The 25823-nt window shown below is 48.8% G+C and overlaps 1 protein-coding gene across 13 annotated transcripts in view; it reads left to right on the top strand.

Annotated features, from left to right (window-relative positions):
- NINL (ninein like) overlaps nt 1–25823 on the top strand; it is a 134075-nt gene that overhangs the window by 63033 nt on the left and 45219 nt on the right. For 7 of the 13 annotated variants that reach the window (XR_010125211.1, XM_063659496.1, XM_063659497.1 and 4 more), the window contains 7 exons: nt 5235–5331; nt 10055–10227; nt 12322–12388; nt 17994–18184; nt 18968–19120; nt 21898–22068; nt 24541–24692. Coding sequence is in view for 12 of the 13 variants with exons in the window: in XM_063659496.1 (XP_063515566.1) it covers nt 5235–5331; nt 10055–10227; nt 12322–12388; nt 17994–18184; nt 18968–19120; nt 21898–22068; nt 24541–24692 (1004 nt within the window). In the remaining variant the exon portion in view is untranslated. Of the gene's footprint in view, nt 1–5234; nt 5332–10054; nt 10228–12321; nt 12389–13269; nt 13388–16182; nt 16303–17993; nt 18185–18967; nt 19121–21897; nt 22069–24044; nt 24148–24540; nt 24693–25823 lie in introns of those variants that run through there. The other 6 variants (XM_054467868.2, XM_054467865.2, XM_063659500.1 and 3 more) reach the window with 5 other exon arrangements.

Raw genomic sequence — 25823 nt, 5'->3', positions numbered from 1 at the left:
TACATTTTATACAAGGGACTTGAGTATCTGTGGAGTTTGGTATCTGCCAAGGGTCCCGGAACCAATCCCCCAGGGATACTGAGGGACAATTGTAATTTGAAATTGAAAGTACCTCTAGATCACACATTCCAGCCTCTTTACTTTGTGATGAATGAATCTGAGATCATGCAGAGATGGGATGGTGTATCTTATTGGTAAAATACCTGAATATATGGAGTTGCCGCTCGCCTTTTGTGAGCTGTAAAGAAGGACACAAGAAAACAGACAAGTGTGGTCAAGATAGTATCAGACTGAAATGGCACCAGACTGGGCCATCTGATCCCACTGCTCTTTGATGGATGGAAGAAAGTCAGCTGGTAATTATTACCAACAACACAAAAGAATCTGTGATTAGAACGAGCAAAATTGCAATTTCATCATTCGTTTAGTATTTGACAGCTATTTTTGGGGGACTTATTATGTGCTAGGCAACACCAGATGCTAGGGATGCAAGGAGGAAAGACTCACAGTTTCTATCTTCATGTGAAAGGACATGCATTCAAGGTACGCATTCTAGCATTGATTCAGACAGGAAAAATGTGGAAACAGCTTTTTCAGTATGGGATTGGTTAAATAATCCTGGTAGCTCCATTTGTTGAAATCTTTTGCAGCCCTAAAAAAAGGAAGAAGTAGTTCAGATGTTCTGATAGTGGTAAGTGAGCTAACTCAGGCCAAGCTTTCAAGGAGGACTACTAGAAAAACTGAACAAAATAATAAAAACAAATATTTTGAAAACAGTAAAGAGCAAATAAATCAGTGAGAAATTGCCAGTCAAAAAATCTGTGATAGGCTGGGCATGGTGGCTCAGGTCTGTAATTCCAGTACTTTGGGAGGCCAAGGCAGGAGAATCACTTGAGTTCAGGAGTTCAAGACCAGTCTGGGCAATATAGCCCGACCTTGTCTCTACTAAAAATAAAAAAAAATTAGCTGGGGGTGGTGGTACACACATGTAGACCCACCTACTCAGGAGGCCAAGGTGGAGGATCACTTGAGCTTGGGAGATTGAGGCTGCAGTGAGCTGTGATCGTGCCGATGCCCTTCAGCCTAGGTGATAGAGTGAGATCTTGTCTCAGAAACAAACAAAAAAAAAGTGTAGTAAATTAAGTACCCAGAGAGGTAAGCTTAGCACACAAAAGCCCATTTTCCCTGAGAATATTTTGTGATTTTAAGTAAGCAACTGAGAAATTGATCTGTGGCCTTGGGGACCTCAAAGAGCCCCAGAAACATATGTCAAAACCCGGAGTCATTCAAGGTAGAAACCCAGGGTTGACAAACCAACCCCAAATTTAAGGAAGAATCCTGAAGGGTAAGACCTGTAGGGTAAAGATGAATTGCAGTCAGTCATTATACCGCTTTGTGGTCTGGTCTTATATCCCTCAGTACACTAGATAATCTCAAATCCTGCACTTAGATTACTGGCACTGCATGGATAGGCACCTAGCCAAAGCAAACAATAAAAGTGCCATCATCCCAAATCTGAAATTATTCCTAAATAATAGCCAAATACAATGACCAGCATACAATAAAGGATAACTGGGCAAACAAGACAGATGAGCAAGAACCAGCAGAAACAACTGACAATGGAAGCACACCCACAAATATGTGAGATATCAGAATTGTTAGACACAAAATATAAAACAATTATGGTTACTATATTAGAGATTTTTTTAAAGCTTAAAAAATATCTAAAAGAACTCTGAAAAGTGAAGTAACAAATCTGAACAATGAACCAAAAAAGTTCTAGACTTTTCAGTCTAGAACTGAAAAGTATGATCACCAAAATTTAAAACTAAATAGAAGCATTTAACAGCCAATTAGACACAGCTGAAGAGACCATTCATTAACTGGAGTCGTCCAGAATGCAGCATGAAGATATAAAACGAGGTGGTACAGATGTAGTGAGAAAGTCCAGCATCCCTTTAACTGGAGTCCCGGGAGGAAACAAGTGAATGCTAGAGGGGCATTATGCGAAGAAGTAATAGCTAAAACATTTTCAGGACAGAAACATACTTCTTGGGATTCCAAAAGCCCATGGAATTCCAAGCAGGTTAAAGAGACATCTATACCTGGCATCTTATGTGAAACTGAAGGAAAACAAAGCCAGAGAGAATATCTTAAAAACAGCCAGAAGTGAGTACACAGGATCTCTTTGTATTTTTCTTACAACAGCGTATGGATCTATAATGAGCTCAAGATGAAAAGTTTAATAATTTTAAAAGGGAAGCTAGAGAAAGACATATCCTAAAAGTGAGCCATAGTTAGATTGACCATTGCTTTCTGTAATGCAACAATAGAAGTCAGAAGACAGTGGAAAGATATCTCCAATATGCTAGAAGAAAATAACTGCCAACCTGAATTTCATACCAAGTAAAAATATCCTTTAAGAATAAAGGTGAAAGAATGCCTCTGTGAGAAGGAGAGTTCTTCTTAGCAGTGAAAGGATATAGAGGCAAAGATACCCAATAAATATTAGTTGAGTCCCTACTATATGCCAAAAGTGAGCTCACATTTTAACTGGGGGGCAGAAAATAAGCAAATGCATGTATAATTTAATGTCAGATAGTAATACATGTGTGTCCCAGGCCGAGGTGTCTGCAAAGAAACAGCCACATTTTGTATTCAATGGCAGCAACAGAGATGTGCTCATGCAAATTCTTGGCCAGATTTTGGAAGCATGCTTGGACTTCTGGCCCCAAACGTTCTTCTCCAACACTTAGTGGTGATATTTTGACCAACCTAATAGCCCTTCTGTTGATTTCTTTCTGTGTGACTTTCACTGAAGCGTACCTAGAGAAAAGAGCCGTGTGTCCAAGTGTACAGGTCAGTGCATATTCCAAACTGAGCACACCTGTGTAACCATCACACCCTTATCCCTCATCATGTCTCTTTTTGGTTCCTCTACTACCAAAGGTTAACCACTGTCTGGACACCAATACCATAGATTTTTTTTCCTGTTTCTGAATTTTATATAAATTCTATATTTTAATACAGCACATACTCAGTACATACTCTCTGGCTTTTTTTTTTTTTTTTTTTTTTTTTTTTGAGACAGGGTCTCACTTCATCACCCAGGCATGATCTTGGCTCACTGTAGCCTCGACCTCCTGGGCTCAAGCAATCCTCCTGCCTCAGCCCCCAAGGTAGCTGGGTCTACAGGCACGTGCCACCATGCCCAGCTAATCATTGTATTTTTTTTCACCATGTTGCCCAGGCTGGTTTCCAACTCCTGAGCTCAAGCAATCACCCTGCCTCTGCCTCCCGAAGTGCTGGGATTACAGGCATGAGCCACCGCACCTGACCATTCTCTGGCTTCTTTACTCCATAGTATGTCTCTGAGATACATTCGTGTTACTGTGTCTATTAGTGGTTTGTTCTTTTTCATTGTCAGGTATTTCATTGTATGACTATGCCTGTATCAATTTGTTTATCCATTCTGTTTAAATGGACAGCAGAGTCATTTCCACTATTCTAAAAGGATAATTTATAAGTTATAAATGATTTCTTTGTTAAAAAAAGAATTAATGTAAAATAAAAACATGTTAGACAAAAAATTTGGCACTGGCATATTCAAGAAAAACAAAGTTCTAAAGAATGTATTTTAAATAGTTGGAAAATTATTCCAGATGGGAAGTCAGAATTGCAAGAAGAAATGAAAAACAGAAAAACTATGTGGATAATTCTAAAATGAACATTATACAAAACCAAAAATAGTATTTTGTGAGGGTTTAAAACATATAGAAATAAAATACATGATAACTAAGGCATTGAAGTCAGGAGTGTGGTAACTGGAGCTAATATATTTCACTGGCTTTGGATTGTCATAGAAGAGGGTAAAAGTATTATTAATAGTCAACTTTGGTAAACTAAGAATGGATGTTGTAATTTTAGGGTAATCAGTAGAAAAGTGAAAATAGACTATATAACTTCCTTTTTTTTTTTTTTTTTTTTTTTTGAGACAGAGTCTCGCTCTGTTGCCCAGGCTGGAGTGCAATGGCGCTATCTTGGCTCACTGCAACCTCTGCCTCCTGGGTTCAAGTGATTCTTCTGCCTCAGCCTCCCGAGTAGCTGGGATTACAGGCACATGCCACCATGCCCGGCTAATTTTTGTATTTTTAGTAGAGATGGGGTTTCACCATATTGGCCAGGCTGGTCTTGAACTCCTGACCTCAAGTGATCCACCTGCCTCAGCCTCCCAAAGTGCTGGGATTACAGGCATGAGCCACCATGCCTGGCCATAACATCTAAATTAATAAGAGAAAAGTGAAATCCTAAAATAGTAAATCCAAAGGCGGGGTGGGGGAGGGGAGAGAAAAAACAAGCAGGTCAAATTGAAAGCAGAAAGTGAAATAATCAGTTTAAATCCAGTAAATCAGTAATCACATTAAATGTAATTAGATTACATATTTAAGTTAAAGGATAAAATTTGTCAGATTGGACAAAATCCAACTGTTACTGTTCATAAGAGACATATCTAAAACATAAGGATATTAAAAATTGGAATTAAAAGTTCAATAAAAAGATAATATGTAAATACTGACCAAAAGAAAGCTGGAGTAGTTTCTTGTTAAAAGAGAAAATGGACTTTAAGGTGAAAAGCTTTACTGAATTAAAGAGTGTGAGCATTTTGTTATAATAGAAGGTTCAGTTCACCAAGGGAATGTGCCAACAGGGCACATTCTATGACCCAGCAATCCCCTCCTCAGGTGGGCACTATAGCAAAGCTTCTGAGGACACAGAGAAGCCAAATGAAACCAAGCTTTAGGCATGCATGCGAATGAGGTCTAGAAAAGCGAGGAAGCTGTCACCATAAAAGTCAGGGTAGGGTTCAGGAGATGTAGGGGGAAGGGTCGTGGTGGAGAGGCCTTCTGCAGTGCTGGCGGCGTTGGGGATGCCATGGGCGTTCACCTTATGTGTAACGTTTTGTGGTCATCAGATCCCTCTTTCCTAATTATGTTTGATTTACAAAATTGTTGATAGTTGTTTATTTGGTGGTAGGATTATGGTCCACTTCTACTTTCCTTATCATGCTCTTCTGTTTTTAAAAATCTTAAGTAAATATTTGAAAACATGAATATTCTCATTCTAAAAGGCAGTAATACTATGTTTCTATCTGGGAGAAAATCCAAAAGAGTCGCTTTTGAAATGTGTGATCTGTTGAAAGCGACATTGTCTTCTCTCACCTTCAATTCACCCAGGTTAACTTTGAGGAATTTAAGGAAGGTTTTGTAGCTGTGTTGTCTTCAAATGCTGGTGTTCGCCCCTCAGATGAAGACAGTAGTTCTTTGGAATCAGGTAAGAGGATTTCCTCTGTATTTTCTTTTCATTATTTGTTTGTTAACTTTTGTAGTGTAATATTCTATTGAAAGAATCCAGCAGTTCTGAAAACTGAATTCTACCTTACTTTCTGTCACCCGCAAGGTATATGGACTTGGAAGAAACACTTGATGTTTTTTCTTCCTTGATTTATTTGTGAAATGGTGTCATATAATAACGCGCGCTGTGCCTGCCATGGATGATGACACTGCACTGTGCTAATGTGACTGATTGGAATCCTGTTACAGGGACAGGCCTGCTGGGACACAGGCTGTGTCCCTAAGTGGAAGTGGCATCCTTGGAGAAAGCCACCTGGCCTTGGTTTCAGCCTCAAGGTGCCGGGATGGTAACAGGCTGTGGGCAAGGTCAGAGGGAGGGCTGCCCAGGCCTGGAGTGATGAGGTGGTGGTGGCCTGCTTCTTGGTTGCAGATGGCCCCATGTCAGGAGGGTGTGAAATGGGGGTGGCTCTTTCGCTTTTGCAGGGGTGTTGTGTTTGTGGTATTATTTAGTGTGTCACATAGGGAGCGCTTCCCTCGTGTCTCACAGCAGGATGTCCTGGTCAGGAGGGGTGTGTGGCAGTAGACAAGGCTGTCACAGGGCTTGGGGCAGAGGACGGGAAAGCGGAAGGGACCAGGCTCACACAGAGGTTATCTGTGTTAGCATATGACATTGAGCTTTGTGTACGTTTACAAAGAGTCCATTTAACCCTCATAGAAATCCTGTGGTATTACTTACCATACCCGTTATTCAGATGAGGAAACTGAGGCCCCAGGTGAGAAGAGATTCATTCACCATTCCACAGTTAGTAAGCGATGGCCAGGATTTGGGTCCCGGCTCTCCAGCTTGAAGTCCTGGGCCCTTGCGTGTGCACTGTTGCCAGACCCTGCTCCTTCTGCTGTGTGCTGGTGCCCTTTCCCACTCCTCTTGCTTGTTGCAGAGGTGCTGGTAAGGAGCCCTGGGGTGGGAGGAGAAGCCCTGGGTTCAGAGTCAGCCCCCCACTAGCCATATGCATGACCTGGGTGAGGTGTAAGTTGCTCCAATTCACACTTTCCTTCTTTAAGATGTGGAAGGGCTCCCTACTCTCCCTAAGGCACAGGAGCTTGGAGGGTGATCAGAGATATCAAAGCACCTCGAGGAGGTGACAGCCTGGTCCTCTGATGTTGTGTTTTCCCATCTGTGCTAGAGAACACAGAAGGTCCTTCTCCTTGGTGCATGGTGGGCGCATCTAAGCTTAAAACTGTCTCAACCTGTGGGACATGTCAGTGCTTCCAAAGAAACAACAAACTGTTCAGAACTTGTGCTTTTTTCTCACCTGTTTCAATTCTATTTTTTCTTTCTTTTTCTTTCTTTTCCAATTAGAATTTAAAAGTGTTCCTCAACTAAATGGTCCTATTCCTTATCAACACTTCTGTATTAGTTTGTTCTCATATTGCTATAAGAAACTACCTGAGACTGAGTAATTCATGAAGAAAAGAGGTTTAATTCACTCACAGTTCTGCAGGCTGTACAGAAACCATGGCTGGGGAGGCCTCAGGAACAATCATGGTGGAAGGCAAAGGGGAAGCAGGCACATCTCCACGTGGCAGAGCAGGAGGAAGAGAGTGAAGCGGGAGGTGCTACACACTTTTAAACAACCAGATCTTGGGCTGGATGTGGTGGCTTACACCTGTAATCCCAGCACTTTGGGAGGCCGAGGCGGGCAGATCACGAGATCAGGAGATTGAGACCATCCTGGCTAACACGGTGAAACCCCGTCTCTACTAAAAAAAAATACAAAAAAATTAGCTGGGCATGGTGGTAGTTGCCTGTTGTCCCAGCCACTTGGGAGGCTGAGGCAGGAGAATGGCGTGAACCTGGGAGATAGAGCTTGCAGTGAGCCGAGATGGCGCCACTGCACTCCAGCCTGGGTGACAGAGAGAGACTCTGTCTCAAAAAAAACAAAACAAAAACAAACAAACAAACAACAATAAAAAAATAACCAGATCTCAGGAGAACTCACTCACTATCACAAAAACAGCAAGGGGGAAGTTCTGCCCCCATGATTCAATCACCTCCCACCAGGCCCTTCCTCCAACATTGGGAATTAAATTCAACATGAGATTTGGGTGGGGACACACAGCCAAACCATATCATTTCACCCTGCACACCCCCCCAAAATCTCATGCATGTCCTTCTCACATTTCAAAACACAATCATGCCTTCTAACAAGTCTCCCAGAGTCTTAACTCATTCCAGCATTAACTCAAAAACCCAAGTCCAAAGTCTCATCTGAGACAAGGCAAGTCCTTTCCACCTATGAGCCTGTAGAATAAAAAACTAGATAGGTACTTCCAAGATACAGTGGGGATACAGCCATTGGGTAAATGTTCCTGTTCCAAAAGGGAGAAATTGGCCAAAACAAAGGGGCTACAGGCCCCATGCAAGTCTGAAACCCAGCAGGGCAGTCATTAAATATTAAAGCTCTAAAATAATCTCCTTTGACTCCATGTCTTACATCCAGGCCACACCAATGCAAGGGGTGGGCTCCCATCCTGTGTTTCTGCAGGATACAGGCCCTGTGGTTGCTTTCATGGGCTGATGTTGAGTGCCTGTGGTTTTTCCACATGCATAGTGCAAGCTATCAGTGGTTCTACCATTCTAGGGTCTGGAGGACAGTGACCCTTTTCTCACAGTTCCACTAGGCAGTGCCCAGTGGGGACTCTGTGTGGGTTCCAACCCCACATTTCCCCTCTACACTGCCCTAATAGAGGTTATCCATGAGGGCTCTGTCCCTGCAGCAGACTTCTGCCTGGACATCAGATGTCTGTCATATATCCTCTGAAATCTAAGTGGAAGCTCCCAAGCCTCAACTCTTGCCCTCTGTCCACCTGCAGGCTCAACACAACATGGAAGCCACCAAGGCTTATGGTTTGCACCCTCTGGAACAGCAGCCTGAGATATTTTTGGCCCCTTTCGGCCATGGCTGGAGCTGGAGCAGCTGGGACGTAGGGAGCAGTGTCCCAAGGTTGCACAGGGCAGCAGTGCTCTATTTCCAGCCCATGAAATCATTCTTTCCTCCTTGGCCTGTGAGCTAGTGATGGGAGGGGCTGCCATGAAGCTCTCTGAAATGCCTTCCAGGCATTTTCTCCATTGTCTTAGATATTAACATCTGGCTCCTCTTTACTATTACAAATTTCTGCAGTTGAGTTGAGTTCCTTCCTCCCCTGAAAATGGATTTTTCTTCTCTACCACATGGCCAGGCTGCAAATTTTCCAAACTTTCACACTTTGCTTCCCTTTTAAATATAAGTTTTAGTTTCAGATCATCTCTTTGCTCATGAATATAAGCATATGCTGTTAGAAGCAGCCAGGGCACATCTTGAATGCCTTGCTGCTTAGAAATTTCTTCCATCAGATACTCTAAATCATTTCTCTCAAGTTCAAAGTTGCACAGATCTCTAGGGTAGAGGCAAAATGCCACCAGGCTCTTTGCTAAAGCATAGCAAGTGTGACCTTTTTTCAGTTCCCAATCTGCTCCTTATCTCCATTTGAGACCACTGCAGTCTGGACTTCATTGTCCATATCACTATTAGCATTTTGGTCACATCAGTTTAACAAGTCTCTAGAAGGTTACAAACTTTCCCACATCTTCCTATCTTCTTCTGAGCCCTCCAAACTGTCCCAACTTCTGCCTGTTATCCAATTCCAAAGCTGCTTCTACATTTTCATGTATCTTTGTAGCAATGCTCCACTCCTGGTGCCAATTTTCTGTATTAGTCTGTTTTCACATTGCTATAAGGAACTACCTGAGACTGGGTAATTTATTTTTAAAGAAGAGTTTTAATTGACTCACAGTTCCTCAGACTGTACAGGAGGCATGGCTGGAGATGCTTCAGGAAACTCAGAATCATGGCGGAAGGCGAAGGGGAAGCAGGCATGTCTTACATGACTGGAGAAGGAGGAAGAAAGAGCAGAGGGAGGTGCTACACACTTTTAAACAACCAGATCTCATGAGAACTCAGTATGATGAGAACAGCAATTGGGAAATCCACCTACATGATCCAATCACCTCCCACCAGGCCCTTCCTCCAACACTGAGGATTACAATTTGACATGAGATTTGGGTGGGGACACAGAGCCAAACCATATTAACTTCCCATACGCTCAGACCCTTCTGGTGAGAGTGTGCTAGGCCAGTCCTTGATGGTGCCTGCTGTCTTGGGATGATTATTAATAAGGCCCATGATGACTCTGTCCCAGTGGGGTGAGAGATATTCTGGTCACCCTGTGTTATTGTCAGCTGCCTGGAATGTCACTTGATGTTTAGCGTGTTCACTCAGGATACTGAGAGTCAGGTGATCATTGGCTATATGTTCTTGGATTATTGGAGGTTTTATTGATCCTTTGCATAGATAGCTAGATTTCATATTAGTTTTTCATTACATAAAAGCAAAATATGCTTGAAAAAGTATAAATAGCTTACAAAGTTTAGGGGAAAGTCCTCCTCGCCCCACCCTTGCTTTCTCAGTCTCCCACCCAAGGCCATAGAATTGCCATTGTCACTGTTTCTCGTGTCTTTCCAGATGCTTCTGTGTGCAGAGCAGTACGTGTTTGAGAGGCACACTTGGTGCTGAGTGTGCACCTTCTCAGAGGGTACCTGCTGGCCTGCACGGGCCCAGAACTGCTATAAAGGACCCCCACCAAATTTCCTGTTTTCTTTCCAGCTGCCTCCAGTGCCATCCCTCCAAAGTATGTGAATGGTTCTAAGTGGTATGGCCGTCGGAGCTGGCCTGAGCTATGTGACGCTGCCACAGAAGCCAGACGTGTGCCCGAGCAGCAAACCCAGGCCAGCCTGAAAAGTCACCTCTGGCACTCAGCATCTCTGGAGAGCGTGGAGGTGGGTCAGGCCCCTCTCCCACCCCAGCTGCCCAGTGTTGGGAATAACAAATGCTTCCCTTCATCCCTGTTTGTAGCACATAATCACAAGATATGGGGAGGGCAGCTGCCCTCTCAGGCACCCTGAGTCGCCAGAAGCTTGGTCACTTTGGGGAGTGCCATTTCATTTAAATTCGGTCTGGTTGTCTTCAGGACAGTCCTGGACACAGGGTTCTCTCCTGAATTAGTGCCATAGAGAATTTCCTCAGACTGTACAGGAGGCATGGCTGGGGATGCCTCAGGAAACTCACAATCATGGCGGAAGGCGAAGGGGAAGCAGGCATGTCTTACATGACTGGAGAAGGAGGAATAGAGAGCAGGGGGAGGTGCTACACACTTTTAAACAACCAGATCTCATGAGAACTCACTATCATGAATCCTTTGTATACAATATCTCTCTTTCCCCGATACCACCACCAACTCTAGAAGGCAATGTTTATGGCTTCATGGGAGTGAAGGGTCAATGTGCTAAGAGTAGAAAAGTGAAGATGCCTTTTTGAAACAGCCTCGAGGTTAGGAGTGTGAGTGTGTCAACTCCCAGCCCTACTTATCTTGAACACTTAGTTATACTGAGGCCCAGCACTTATAACTGGCCTGTATGAGCCAATGCATCCTGGGGCCTTGGAAGTTGCCTCCCTGTCCCCCAGGCTCCCTGGGTCATTTGCTGCAGGTGCCTGGGATGCAGGGATCACCCAAGGAGAGGGGGATGGGCCCAGGAGATGGCTGCCAGAGTCTCGTGGGGCTTCATGTTAAGCAATATGTCCATGAGGCAGGTCCACAGCTTGTAAGTTAATCATAGATTGGGTCAAACCATTTTCAAGGATTCCAAAAGGTTCCTGGTTCCTGCTGTCTCTGCTGTCAGCTTCTGTCAGGTGGGTCTCGATCAGGAGCACATCCTTCTTAGACAGGTCGGGCCCCCAGGTGGACTTGTTTACCGTTTGTTTTCAACATTTGTGGAGGCAAAGAGGGAAAACAACCAAAATATATTTAAATCTTAGAGTCTTTTTTCTCAGGGGCATGTGACATCTAGGTGATGCCGGTAAATCCAGAACATTCCTTTTTGTTCTTTTTTAAAAATTTGGACCTCAGGGATGGAGAGATAGTGAATCTCCTCCTTGTGGTGGATCTTCATTGGTGCCATTCTGCTTCTTAAATCATCTTTGATTCCCAAAATCTGAACACTGGGAAAGCCACCTTTAGGGTTGTCAGTGGAGTTGAACTCATTAAAAAATGGGGTTGCGTATTTATCACCAACTCACAGATTCTCCCCGATCAGAGCCAGTGCCAGCTTTGAAGCATACAGAGTCTTGTTCACCAGGCATCCATTCCACAGTCAGTTGTGGGGACACACAACACCTGTACAAAAGCAGACTTTGATTCCGGTTGGCTGATGCAGTCACTGCAGCACGAGGTTTTTACTTAAGTCGCGTGTTTCTTGATGACCCGGGCTCTTGTCTTGGGTACAGGTTTGCAAAGGCTGCTGGGGTGTGAGGTGATTACCAGGCACTGTGCTATCCTGGAGCCCTTGGAGGGATACAGAAACCTGCTCTCACCTTGCAACTGTTTGCTGAACTAATATGGTTGATGAGGGAAAGGTGCAGAGAGGTGTGTTGCAAGCCTTGTATGGCGAGTGTGTCCTGAGACTGAATGGTTGGCTGTGGCTGCAGGGCTGGCTTCTTTCAAGTGCTGGGTCTGAAGCCATCACCATGCAGAGGGGGACAGGCTTCTGTGCTGCTGTGACACGAGTGTTTGATTGTATCTTCAGTGTCAACTGTTGATGACTGGGTTTATATTGAGGAGCCCTGAGCGTGCAGAACAAGGCATGTCCCCTGTCTCCCCGGCCCAGCCCCTTGCTGCTGCTAGGCGGGGCTCACCTGGGGCTGCTAGCTGGCATGCAGGGCAGCCCCAAGGTGGGGGTGGGCTTTTCCTCTGAGGGATTGACTCCATACTCAGCCATCTCCCACTTCCCCAAACATCCTACTCTGTTTGTTCCTGGTGCTCCGTCCCCAGCAGCGCCCCCTGGAACTCACAGCCTTCTCTCTGCGTCTTTCCACAGAGTCTCAAGTCAGATGAAGAGGCCGAGAGCACTAAAGAAGCTCAGAATGAATTATTCGAAGCACAAGGTAAAGCCTCAGCCTCGCATTCAGTGCTCTCTGCCTTTGCCCAGAGCTTTGAAAGCTGAAGAGCCGGGTCACTGGGCAGTACACAACCACAAGTTTAATTTCCTGGGAAATGCATGGTGTGGGTTGTGTCCCGCTGGATTCTTCCTTCTCCAGGAGTGGTCAGAATGTCATCATCACAGCAGTGAGGCCGTCTCTCGGTCCTCATCCTCCCAAGGTCAGACCCCGGGCAGAGGCCCGTGGCCAAGGGAGCAGCGTGGTTCGTCACACTTTATGGTCTGCAAGTACTGATGTGACCCCAGCTGGCAGGTGTGGCCGTGTGGTTTCAGGCAGGAGGGCCTTGCTTGGCCCTGTCACCTCAGACTGCCACTGCACCTCCTTCCTGGTACGCTGGGCTAGATACAGCCTCTCTCCTGCTGTGCAGGGGCAGTCTCAGCACCCACCAGGGTTTCATCTGTCCCACAAATAGAGTGTAATACCTGGTCCTGGAGCTCAGAGCCTTACATAGCAGCCAGAAGGCCAGCAGCTGGTACACATAAGCAAATCACAGCGTGCAGCCTCACAGCGCTGTGCAGCGTGCGAGGGGAGGCTGACCATCCATGCTGCTGTGGTGCCCTCTGCAAGATCTGGCATTTTGGGAAGAGAAGCTACATGCAGGGGCATGATTGAGACTTCAGCTCCCTCACCACATTTCTGGAGTGACATGCATTACATGTCATGGGGACAGAAAGCTAGGCAAAAAAAGTTCCCAGTGGATCCCCCTGGGGAGAGGAACAAAGGCTCTGGGAGGGGAGGACTTCTTTTTAATTTTAATTATCTTGTGTTTGCCTATAATACTTCCTTGACATTAAAAAGCAAACAAAAATATTAATTATGAATCTTAGAGTATTTTGGATAGAAAAGACCAACACCTATGCAAACAATGCAAAAACAGAAGACTGTGGAAGTGACTGCTGACTTACATGATGCCTGCAAGAGTGAAGAAAGGGGCCCCACAGAAAGGTGGGTGTGAGAGGATCAGTGTGGTGGCCAGACGCTGAGCTCTGAGGAACTACCCAGGTGTGAAGCTGGCAGCCTGGCTAACCCTTGCAGCAGGCTTGGCATAATCTGAGCATCCCTCCTCTCAGAGCAGCTTGGGGCTCAGGATTGAGGTCTTGCTGAGCTTGGGAATAAGAGCTGAGGTTCACAACAGGCCCTTATGATCACAGCACAAGCTTTTACACCGCTGCTGCAGAGCTTCTCCAAGGAGCAGGGCTGCAGTGCTCAAGGAAGGACTGGAGAAGGTGAGAGACTTAGGATGGACTCCATTGCATCTGGGGCCTCTGTTGGGACACTTGAAGGCTGGGTCTGAAATCATATGAAGCGTCACTGATGCGTCTGGGCTGGAGGAGCTCAGCTGAGGACAGCCTTGGAGGGGTTGCAGTAGGCCTCAGCGTGGCTGGGCTTCCTTATAGCATGGCGGCTCAAGATAGTCAACTGTCTCACCTGGTGGCTTAGGGCACTAAGGACACGTGGTCCCAAAAACAGGGCTGAGATTTCCTCACTGAGTTCAGGCCAGCCTCAAAGTCACAAAGCATCCCTTCCATCACCTTTTATTGATCAGAGCTGTCACAAGGCTACCAGATTCAAGAAGGGACACAGACCTGAAGGGAAGAGTGTCAAAGAAATTTGAAGCCACATTTCCAAACTGCCTCACATGGGCAGGCTGAAAGGAAGAGAGAAGGCAAAGAGGGGAGAAATTAGAACAGGGAGGCGTCATGTGCTTCAGGAAAGAGGAAGGCCGGAGGCATTGATGGACATGTAGGGAGCAAACCGCGGGATCCTTAGCAGCCAGGCATGTAAGGTGCAGGTGTAGGGAGTGCAAGAGGCTGCCGTGGCCTTTGAGGAGGCAGTGATGAAAGGAGCTAGTGTTTCAGGGTGCAGGGATGCAGGTGACTGGGGAGGAGAGGCTGGAACCCAGCTGAATGCCGAGAGCCCTCTTCAGGCTGCCAGCGCCCCCCAGCTCCCCCTGTTGCAGAAGGACCAGGGTGGCAGCATTGCATGTGTCCCCTTGTAGGAGGCATGAGGCCATCCCAGGAAGTCATCAGGCTGCACTGGATCCCACTGGTGAGGCGTGGGCAGGGTCAGTGGCTCCCAGTCAGTGCCCTGTACCCCGGGAACCCCCAACCCCAGACAGGGTGCCCCGCCATTCCCTTTGCCCTGGGCTGGGCTGCAGGCCAGGCAGGCCGCTGACCATGCAGGGCAGGGAGTAGCACTGGTCTGCGTTCCTTAGTCCTGTGAGCAGTTTCACTATCTTTCCAGGCTTTTCCGTGTGAGTCAGTAGATGCCCTAATGAGGCCTCCCCACGCAGGCGGTCACATGGGCTGACTGTGCAGAAACATAGCTTGGATAGAGGGTATTGCCCTGGGATTTCTGCCAAAGTAAACAGCACCCCTCGGACCATGATCCTTGAATGCTAGGGCCATTTTTTGTTCAACTTTTATCTCAGTAAATGTCAGGGGAACTGACCTGAGCTTCCATCTGTGGTGCTGGACAAAGCAGGCAGATTCCTGTGTGCTGAGAAAAGTCAGCCAAGCCGCCGTGTCTTACATCCTTGAACTTGATGTCTAGCTCTAGAACAGCGAAGGGAAGGGCTCGCAGGAGGAGGCTGTTTTTCACCCAGCAATTTCAGTGCTCTCTGCCTGGAGACTAGGTTGGGATTCCTTCCAGCAGTTTACAGAAACCTTTGTACAGGATCAGAGCTGACAGACGGTAGTGTGCACACACTCATGTCAAGCTCAGGGGACTTGCCCGACCTCTTCTGTCAGCCTAAGAAATAACCCAGTATCAGGATTGCTTTCACGTTTTTCCTTGGAGATTTCCGGCATCTTAGGCCAGAAGGGACCTCGAAGATGGCCTTTTCTTACCCGTCCCTTTCCTCTTGTTTTCCTCAACCCAACCCACAGTGTCATTTGTGAGCACACAGTCTGGCTTCCTTTGGGGGATGGTGGCTTTCCTGTTGCCAGCGGGGTTATCAGTAATTCATGCCCACATGGCTCATCTACCTGAAGGATCCAGACTGCTGAAGCAGAACTGCAACACTAAAGTCTGTGTTGGGTGGAAGCAGCCATGTCCCTGCTCTGGGCTAGGCGGTGTGGACGAGGCATGGAGGAACATGTCTGGCTGGACACATAGCTCACCATAGGAACACGTCTGGCTGGACATATAACTCACCATAGACACTTTCTCCTGGACACCCAGTGTCTGTCCTCATTCTCAAGCTGTTTCCACAGCTTCAAACACATCAAGAAGACAAGCGGCTGAAGACAAAGGTTAGGAAAAGTGGCCATCCACCACCTGAGCCTGCTGATGAGTCCTAAAGGCACCAGTGCCTCCTGAGTGAGGCGCGGAGAGGACACAGTGCCATCTGCCAAAAAAAAAAAAAAAAAAAAAATGTTGAGGCTGCAGCCAAACTAGACTTTGATGCTAACTCAGGTTTTCAGGAAATGTTAAGGATGGAGGAACTCGTTAGACGACACCCTGGGAAAGCAAGCAGATAGATCTGGATGTGGAACATTCCACAAAACAGTGGGTCTGATATCTTTAAAAAGGCATGGGCTATGGGGATTTGGGAGAGGTGTTTGTGGCTTAAAGATGTGAGAGGAATAACAGCCAAGGGCATCCTGAACAGTTTGGATGCTGGTTTAAACAAATCAACTGTAAGAATATATTTTTGAGACACTTGGGAAAATCCTGTTGATTTTGTTAGGTATGATAGTGGCATTGTAATGATGTAAGAATATATATATTTTTTCTAGAGATATGGATCAAATATGTGGGGCAGAAGTAACATGAGATCTGCGATTTCAGATACCCCAGATGGATCCAGACTCATGATGTTTTGACTCAACGATTTTTCAACTTCGTGATGGTGTGAGGTCAATATGCATTCAGTAGAAGCCGTCCTTCAGTGTCCATGGGACCGTTCTGATCTTCACTTTCAGTACAGTGTTCAGTAGATTACATGAGACATTGAACACATTAGTCTAAAATAGGCTTTGTGTTAGAGGATTTTGCCTCACTGTCGGTTAATGTGTTCTGAGATGTGTAAGGTAGGCCAGGCCCAGTTACGATGTTGGTGGGTTAGGTATATTCAGCACATCTTTGACTTGACATTGTCAGCTTATTGTGGGGTTGTTGGGCTGTAGCTCCATCGGAAGTCAGGGAGCATCTGTACTTCTAAACACTTCAGCCGTAAGAAAAGCAGGTAGAGAAGAAGCCTGTGGCAGGCTGCTGTCATAGTGGAGCCTGAGAAGCAGGTGCTGTGGGCTTCACTTTACTCTTTGCTCTGTGTAAGTTAGAAAAGTTTTCAAAAATTAAGCTATTGAAAGACTGGTCTTTTTATTGTAAATACAAATAATAGAGCCCTCATCCTCTTTTTTTTTTTTTTTTTTTTTTGAGACGGAGTCATCTTCTGTAGCCCAGGCTGGAGTGCAGTGGTGTGATCTCGGCTCACTGCAATGTCCGCCTCTTGGGTCCAAGCAATTCTCTGCCTCAGCCTCCCGAGTAGCTGGGATTCCAGGCGGCTGCCATCACACCCGGCTAATTTTTGTATTTTTAGTAGAGACGGGGTTTCACCAATTTGGCCAGGCTAGTCTTGAACTCCTGACCTCGTGATCTACCCGCCTCGGTCTCCCAAAGTGCTGGGATTACAGGCGTGAGCCACCGCGCCCAGCCCCTCTGCCTCTTTTAAGTGCTTGCACGGCTGACCATAGAAGGCTGTCTTCAGAAAGAATTTTCACATTACAGGCAGATATTTTCCCCCAAGATTTATTTTGAAAATTTGTAAACAGAGTGAAGTGCAAACAACTGTGGCATGAAAACCCATGTACCAACCACCTAATTCTACCTTCGGTGCTTTGCAGCTTCCCTTTGTCCGTCCGTCCATCCCTCTGTCCGTCCGTCCATCCCTCTATCTGTCCATCCATCCAGCCCTCTATCCATCAATCCATCTGATTTCAGAGTCACTGACCAGCATTGCTGTGCTTCCCCGAAATGCTTCAGCCTGGAGCACAGGACTTAACTGTTGCTGGTTTTTCTCCCCAGCCTTATTGAGGTGTGATTGACAAATAAAAATTGTATATATTTAAGGTGTACAATGTGATGATCTGAGACATGTGTACATTGTGAAATGATGACCACAGTCCAGCCAGTTAACACGTCCATCTCACCTAGTTATGTGTGTGTGCTGAGAACACTTGAGTTAGACTCTCTTAGCAAACTTCAAGGAAGCAATCAGGTCTTATTAACTGTAGTCACTGTGCTGTACATTAGGGCTCCAGAACTTACTCATCTTGTAACTGAAAGTGACCCCCCACAACCAGCATCTCCCCCACCACCCAGCTCTGTAACCACCCTTCTACACCCTGCTCCTGTGAGTTCCCCTTTCCTTAGATCCCACGTGTGACTGAGATCTCGCGGTGTTTGTCGTCTGCTAATTTCACTTAGCGTAATATCCTCCACATTCATCCACGCTGTTGGAAAGGGCAGAACGTCCTTCTTTCTAAGGCTGAGTCGTGCTCCATTGTGTATGTATCAGGGTCTAACTGTGACTCCTCCCTTGCTTCAGGACAGCTGCAGACCTGGGATTCTGAGGACTTTGGGAGCCCCCAGAAGTCCTGCAGCCCCTCCTTTGACACCCCAGAGAGCCAGATCCGGGGCATGTGGGAAGAGCTGGGGGTGGGCAGCAGCGGACACCTGAGCGAGCAGGAGCTGGCTGTGGTCTGCCAGAGCGTCGGGCTCCAGGGACTCGAGAAAGAGGTGAGGGGCACAGCAGGCCACCCAGCCACGTATTCCTGGCCATGGTCACGGTTTAGTGTTGGGTCTGGAAACCCCTCTACCCTTCAGCCACTCATTTAGGTGTATCACTTTCTAATCTAAAATCCTTTGGTGGCTCTTGGCATTTCTGCCAAAGGCTAAAAACTCCAGACACCTTTGAAAGCCCATCTCTGATGGAGTTGCCCAGTCTCACCGACTCCCTGTCACGCTCAGGTGTAGCAGGCACTTCCCGTTCCTTCACTCACATCCTTCGTCTGCCTGGATGCCTTTCCCCCTTCTCTGTGTGGCTGGGATCCACTGGGCAGCCAAGACAAGGCCTCCAAGACAAGGCCCCCAAGCCTGTCTGCACTCCCCAGTGGCCATGTTCCTTCTCCTCCTAGGTGGGAGGCCAGTCTGCCTTGCTGGAGTTCTTCTCAGCCCTGTGTCCTTGCTGGGTCTCACACTGCAGGGCCTGGCCTTGCTCAGCATCCTGCAGGCTCCAGCCCCAGCAGACACTGAATAAGCATTTGTAGAACTGGGAAGTTCAGGTGACACCCACTCACAGTGAAATGGAAACCAAGGCCTGTGGGTTTTACAAGATAGAGGGAGGGGGCGCCTTGGGAGAATACAGCCTGCATGGTCTACACAGTTTTAAGGCTGGATAAGACTAGGAAACGGCCCTTGTTGGGTACTTGGAACCAGAGGGAGGGAGGGAGGGAGGCCCTGGTGAGGGCGGTTGGGTGGAGCTCTTGTGGGTGGGCCTGAGGTATGACGGCTTTTGTTTAGGAACTCGAAGACCTGTTTAACAAACTGGATCAAGACGGAGACGGCAAAGTGAGTCTTGAGGAATTCCAGCTTGGCCTCTTCAGTCATGAGCCCGCGCTACTTCTGGAGTCTTCCACTCAGGTTAAACCGAGCAAGGCTTGGTCTCATTACCAGGTAAAATGCAACAGTTAAATCCTGAACCCAGCAACCACTGCTGTCACTCTCTGGTGACTAAAACTGCTGACTCCCTCCCTGCCTGTGTCACCACACAACGAACTGTCCAAGAACTGGACAGGCCATGCACACACGCATGTATGTGGGAGGCCACGTGACGTAGATTCTGGAGCCACATAGATTTGGGGTGGGTCCAGTATTGCTCTTCCCTGGCTGTGTGTCACTAGGGGAGTTACCTTCTCCAAGCCTCAGGCTCACATGTAAGATGGGGGTGGTTCGGGTGCCCACCTCCTGGGACTACAGAAGGCAATGCTCAGCTGAGGAACATGGCAGCTCAGGTGCCCACCCGGTGCAACAGAAGGCAGTGCTCAGGTGAGGAACGTGCTGCTCAGGTGCCCACCTCCTGGGGCTACAGAAGGCGGTGCTCAGATGAGGAACGTGCTGCTCAGGTGCCCACCTCCTGGGGTTGCAGGAGGCAGTACTCAGCTGAGGAACATGACTGCTCAGGTGCCCACCTCCTGGGGTTACAGGAGGCAGTGCTCAGGTGAGGAACATGGCTGCTCAGGTGCCCACCTCCTGGGGTTACAGGAGGCAGTGCTCAGGTGAGGAACATGGCTGCTCAGGTGCCCACCTGCTGGGGTTACAGGAGGCAGTGCTCAGGTGAGGAACATGGCTGCTCAGGTGCCCACTTCCCGGGGCTACAGAAGGCAGTGCTCAGGTGAGGCATGTGGCGCTCCTTAGCCTGTGCTGTGATATGCCCCAGCAAGAAAACTCCCTCCTGTCCTCCCCATTGTGGAATGGCGAGGGCAATGTTTCTGTGTTAGTCTGTTCTCGCATTGCTAAAGGAATACTTGAGACTGGGCAATTTATAAAGAAAAGAGGTTTAATTAGCTCACGGTTCTGCAGGCTGTGCAGGAAGCATGGTGCCAGTGTCTGCTCGGCTGCTTCTGGGGAGGCCTCAGGAAGCTTACAATCATGGCAGAAGGTGAAGGGGGTGCAGGCAGGTCACATGGCCAGAGCAGGAGCAAGAAAGCGAGGGGAGAGGTGCGACACACTTTTAAACAACCAGGTCTCATGAGAATTCACTCACTATCATGAGGACAGTACTAAGAGGGATGGTGCTAAACCATTTGTGAGAAATCTGCCTCCAAGATCCAGTCACCTCCCACCAGGCCCCACCTCCAATATCAGGGATTACATTTTAATATGAGATTTGAGCGGGAACACAGATCTAAGCCATATCAGTTGCCAAAGGATCCATCGAGTCTGCCTAAGATTGGTCCTGATAGTATCCCTTAACCCATGCTCTATCTCTTGCACAAATACCGGGTCTCTCTGCAGTTTGAAGAGACCAGGGCATGGCTGCTCAGGGGCTGGACACTTCCTTGCTGCTGCAATTGGTCCTGAATTTGGTGAGTGTTGTTGTAGGACCAGTAGTGCTGTTCTGTACTGGGGGTAGGTACACCTGAGAATCTAGGTTTCTGACTCTAAAGTCATTGAGGGCCAGGCATGGCCCTCACGTCTGTAATACCAGCACTCTGGGAGGCCAAGGCAGGTGGATCATTTGAGGTCAGGAGTTTGAGACCAGCCTGGCTAACATGGTGAAACCCTGTCTGTAGTAAAAATACAAAAATTAGCCAGGTGTGGTGGTACACATGTGTAATCCCAGCTACTCAGGAGGCTGAGGTAGGAGAATCACTTGAACCTAGGAGGCAGAAGTTGCAGTGAGCTGAGATCGCATCACTGCACTCCAGCGTGGGTGACAGAGTGAGACTCCAGCTCAAATAAATAAATAAATTTAATTTAATTTAAAAACCTAAATAATTTAGAAATCTGGTGAAAAAAATCAATGAGGACCCGGCACAGTGGCTCATGCCTGTAGTCCCAGCAGTCTGGGAGGCCAAGGCAAGCAGATCACTTGAGCCCAGGAGTTTGAGAGAAGATGAGACAACATAGTGAGACCCCATCTCAAAGATTTAAAAATTATCTAGGTACGGTGGCACATGCCTATGGTCCCAGCTACTTGGGAGGCTGAGCAGGAGGATCACTTGAGTCCAGGAGGTCGAGGCTGCAGTGAGGCTAACATCAGTGAGAACGACAAAGAAGAAACTCAGGAGCCAGCACTGAGGAAAGGGGTCAGGCAGCCATGTAAGGCCAGAATGATCAACATGAGGTCCCACAGGTCATGCTTAGTGTGGGTTGAGGAGATGCCTCCTGAGCTGGCTTGCCTTCATTGTCGAACCCCATGAGTGGCCGTGAGCCACTCATGCTGCATTCTGAGGGTCTGGGGGTGTGTGCGCCTGTGCCTGGGCCAGCGCACTTCTGCCCTTCCAGCCTGCCTTGGATTTCTTTTCACAGCTGAGACTTTCCTGGTGCTGCCATGGACTCTCTGGGCCCCTGCCTCTGCGAGGCCAGGCTCCCACCTTTGTGAATTCAAGGGTGGAACGTTAAAACTCCTTTGTTGTCTTTCTCCAAGTGATGATGAGTGTGCTGACTGGGGCTGGCCGGTTGGGCCACGTGGGTGCAAGGCCTCAGAGTCCTGGGTGTCAGGGGCCTTGGTTGCATGTCCTGGCTTTCTTACCTGCACAGCCATGTGACCTTGGAGAGGTCATGTGATGGGGCTGCACCTCTGACCCCTCTGAGAGCTGAGGATGGTCTCATGAGCTGTTCCTGTGAGGCCCTCTGAGCACAGGCTGGGGAGGGTGGAGAGCACATCAACAGCGCACAGGTGTGAGGCTTTGGACGCTGGGCGCTATGGAAGTCTTCCTGACATGCAGGTGCCAGAGGAGAGCGGCTGCCACACCACCACGACCTCATCCCTCGTGTCCCTGTGCTCCAGCCTGCGCCTCTTCTCCAGCATTGACGATGGTTCTGGCTTCGCTTTTCCTGATCAGGTCCTGGCCATGTGGACCCAGGAGGGGATTCAGAATGGCAGGGAGATCTTGCAGGTTTGGAACTGGGTGATGCCTAAGCTGGACAGGGGACCTGGGGGGCCCGTCTGCTGCAGAGGAGGATGGATGAAGCGTCCCAAGCCAGGGGACCCAGCAGGGGTGTGTGCTCTGTGCAGAGAATGCCATGCAAGGAAGTCCAGGTAGAAACCTATCTCTTTTAATTTTTGCTGCTAAAATATAGGACATTATAATTTAAAAGGATAAGAAATAAAATACAAAGATAGTGTGAAAAAGTCCATTTGAAGGTAGCCTTTAGTGGCTTAGACATTTCCCCTGAATGTTGGGCCAAGGAGGTTAGATGAATGGAAAGAAATTGCCTGTTGTGATGATGACGATTTCTGTTGGGCACCACTGTCACAGCAGTTACTGATGATCTCAGAGTGAGCCTGAACTCTCCCGGAGCCCCTGCCTGGCTGGTTGAGCTGTTCTGCCCCATGGCGCCCACTTACCCCAGGCCCTTCCCACCATGGGCCGGGTGTCAGGAGGCGCACCCTTCCCTCCGTGTTCTGCTGGGGCTGCCTGGGAGGGAAGATATGGTCCTCGCATGGGACACAGCTCCTTACAGGCTCGGGCTTCCCAGAGGGATGCAGGCCAGCCCTGGAGATTTGGAAGGAGCTCTGCCCTGGGCACAATTTGGCGACAACCGTGCAGGGGCAGAGGTGTGCAGGGGCCCAGCATGGATGAGGGAAGACAGCCTCACAAGGTGCAGTGAACTCAACTGAACAAAAACCTGTTAAATAGGAAAGAAAGCCTACCTGCCCCCCTCCCCCTATTCCCTGGAGGGGGCGACAGCTGTTGGTGTAGTGGACGTCCTGCAGAGCTTTTCCCTGGCACATGAGAGATGTATATATACATTCTGGCTAAATTTTTTTTTTTTTTTTTTTGCAAAATTGGTGTCATACCATTTGTCTTGCTAATTTGTGCGACCCTTCGCTTTTCCTATGATAAATCTGGGCATTTATAGGGCAACGATGTCCTCTTGCTGCTGTGCCAGCATTTCTCTGAGGCTGGACTCCTGAAGTTGCACCCTGTAACTCTTGGAGGCTCTGTCATATTCCCTCAGAAAATGTCCTGTTGGCACAGACAGACAATACAGGAAGGAGCCCAGACAGCCCTTGAAACAGTCCACCCAACTCCACGGACCAAGACTCTCATAGGCCCAACCTCATCTGTTACCAAGTCCCCCAAGATGGCAAAGCCAGACCTGGACGGCTGGCCTCACGATTGTCCTGAGAGCCAGAGGCGGAGGCAGGATCACCAAAAATCGCTTGCAGTTTGGGCAGAGAGCACAAGTCTCTCGGTTCCAAGATGCCTGACACCAGACTCCACAGCTCTGGGGGTGCCCTGGCTGCTGCTGCGCCCTGGCTCTGATGAGTGCATCTTGCCTCTGCCCTTTCAGAACTTATTCTCTTTCCCATTTGCGCTAGAGCTGCTGGTGCTGCTCTGCAAAGACGCCCTGGGTGGCTTCTCCCTCGCTTCATGATAGATTATTGCCAAATTCTGCCTTGCAACTCAGTCAGCATTTCTGACCTCAGGCTGCTGTGGCGGTTCTGTCCCTCTGCGCCATCTAGTGACGTGGTGGGGAGCGTGTGCTTGTGTAGTGACAGCTTTCCAGGTGGCTCCCCAGCCTCTCCCAAGATGCCATTGCTCCTCAGGAGCTGCTAGGAAGTGGGCAGCGTGGAAAGTCAGCCCCTACTTCACAGGAGACTCTGGGCCGGGCACGTCCTGGCACCTGCTTCAGCCGCCCTGCCATGGTGCCTGCCACTGGCCTGAGCAGGGCGTTTGTAGCCACAAGTGGAAAGCAGAGCCAGGAATACCCGAGGCGGAAAAAGCAAACATGACAGAACGTTAGCTGCCGCTCCCTTGAGCTGAGGGGCTTAGGGCGTGTGTGGCTCTATTTTTTGTTGTTTCAGTAAAATGCCAGCTGTTCTGTGCTTTGAAGTTTATGAGGTATATTCTTCATACTTCTGTAGGGAGGAACACCCCGCTCTGGAAAGCTTTTTGGCTGTAAGCCTGAGGGCTGCTGTGGGGACCCTTTCCATCTCTCCATGCTCTTCCTGGTGGCATGAGCTGCAGGTCAGGCCTCATCGCAGGGAATCCCAAGGCTCACATCCTTAAAATAGATTATTTCAGAGGGAAAAGGGCCTTGTGCCCTGGCCTCCACAGCAGTCCCCATGAAGGGCCTGCAGGGGACTTGCCCCTGCCTGTGTCTGACACTTTGTCCAGGAAGAGGGGTTCTGTCTAGCCTGGGCCTACGCACCCCTGAGGCACAGGCAGGAGGACCAGGCCGTTGACAGCCCACCAGAGTTGCATGAGATGGAGGAGGAACACCCCTCAAGACGCAGAGACCTTGGCAGACAGGAGGGGCGGGTGCTGCCTGGGACAGCCGTGCTGGGCTAGGCCCTGGACCAGGGAGGGAGCAAAGAGATGTCTGCTTGGGGAAGTCCCTCAGCCTCTCCTGCTTACCAGGCTTGCTGCTTCCAGAGCCTGGACTTCAGCGTGGACGAGAAGGTGAACCTTCTGGAGCTGACCTGGGCCCTTGACAACGAGCTCATGACAGTGGACAGTGCCATCCAGCAGGCAGCCCTGGCCTGCTACCACCAGGAGCTGAGCTACCAGCAGTAAGAGGCCACAGGGGACTGGGGAACATGGCAGTGTGGCTGGCCAGGCGGGCCTGGAGGGGGGTCTGGGACACACAGGACACCAGTCAGCTCTTGTCCACACCACATGGCCAGTCCTGGGGCAGGGCTCTGCACACCGTCTGTCCTGTGCTCTCTGGCCCCTCAAGCCGGCGCTCGCAGAGGGACAGGAGCAGAATCTAGCCGTGGAGCATGGACAGGTGAATGGCAGCCGCTCATCCGTGTTTCTGGGCTGGGTGTGGCCTGAGGACCTGTGCCGTCTGAGTCCACACAATTTAAGGCTCGCTGGCTTTCCTCCTACTTGTTGAGGTGCTTGGGATCTGTATGTTGGGGGCCCCCACTGAGCCCTTTTCATTGAGGTTTCGAAGGGACAGACATGAGGTCCCCCCTCATGCTGGTGCAGGCACTTGCCATTGCCAGGTGGGGTCCTGCCGCTGCCTCTCGCGCCAGGGGGCTCCCAGGCTGGGCTGTCAGCAGGAGGAAGGAAAGGCGCTTTTCAAACGTGGTCACAAAATGCCCCGTGACGTTGGGCCGAGAACCCATTCCCTTTTAATTGTGTCTGTTTGGTTTGGCTGACCATTCAGGCCATCCGTCTGCTAAGCAGATTTGCAAAAAGATTGTTGTGGTGTTTTTGTCAATGTTCTGAAGCTGCAGAAAAGATTGGCAGAAACCACAATCTCAATCCTAAAGACTGCATCTGTCCAGGTGCAGATAGCGGAGCCGCCTCTGGCCTCAGGCAGCTCTGCAGATAGAACTGGAGAAAGGCTTGCCCAGGTCCCTCCCCTGGCCTTGGGACAGGGAGGGAGAAAAGCTCCTTCCATGGGGAAGCAGTCACTGGAAGAGCAGGTGCCACCGATGATTTACACAATGCCTCAGCTGGGTCAGGGTGGCCAGACAGAGCTGAGACCACATACAACCACTGCGTTGTGCTCTGGTGACTCACTGTGTGCTCACTAGTGTGCTGGGATGCCCATGCAGGGCTAACAGGTGGCCAGCCTCCTCCCCGCCACATGCCCATTACTGAATTAGGTACTTGCGACCCACGCCCAGCTGCCGACGAGAGGGCTCACAGACCAACTCCCACACGCCCTGGGGCTGCCTAAGCGATGTGGC

Source organism: Pongo pygmaeus, chromosome 21, assembly GCF_028885625.2.
Source record: "Pongo pygmaeus isolate AG05252 chromosome 21, NHGRI_mPonPyg2-v2.0_pri, whole genome shotgun sequence".
NCBI classification, from domain to species: domain Eukaryota; kingdom Metazoa; phylum Chordata; class Mammalia; order Primates; family Hominidae; genus Pongo; species Pongo pygmaeus.
The sequence above is the reverse complement of the archived record's forward strand: the minus strand, read 5'-3'. Positions and strand labels throughout refer to the sequence as shown.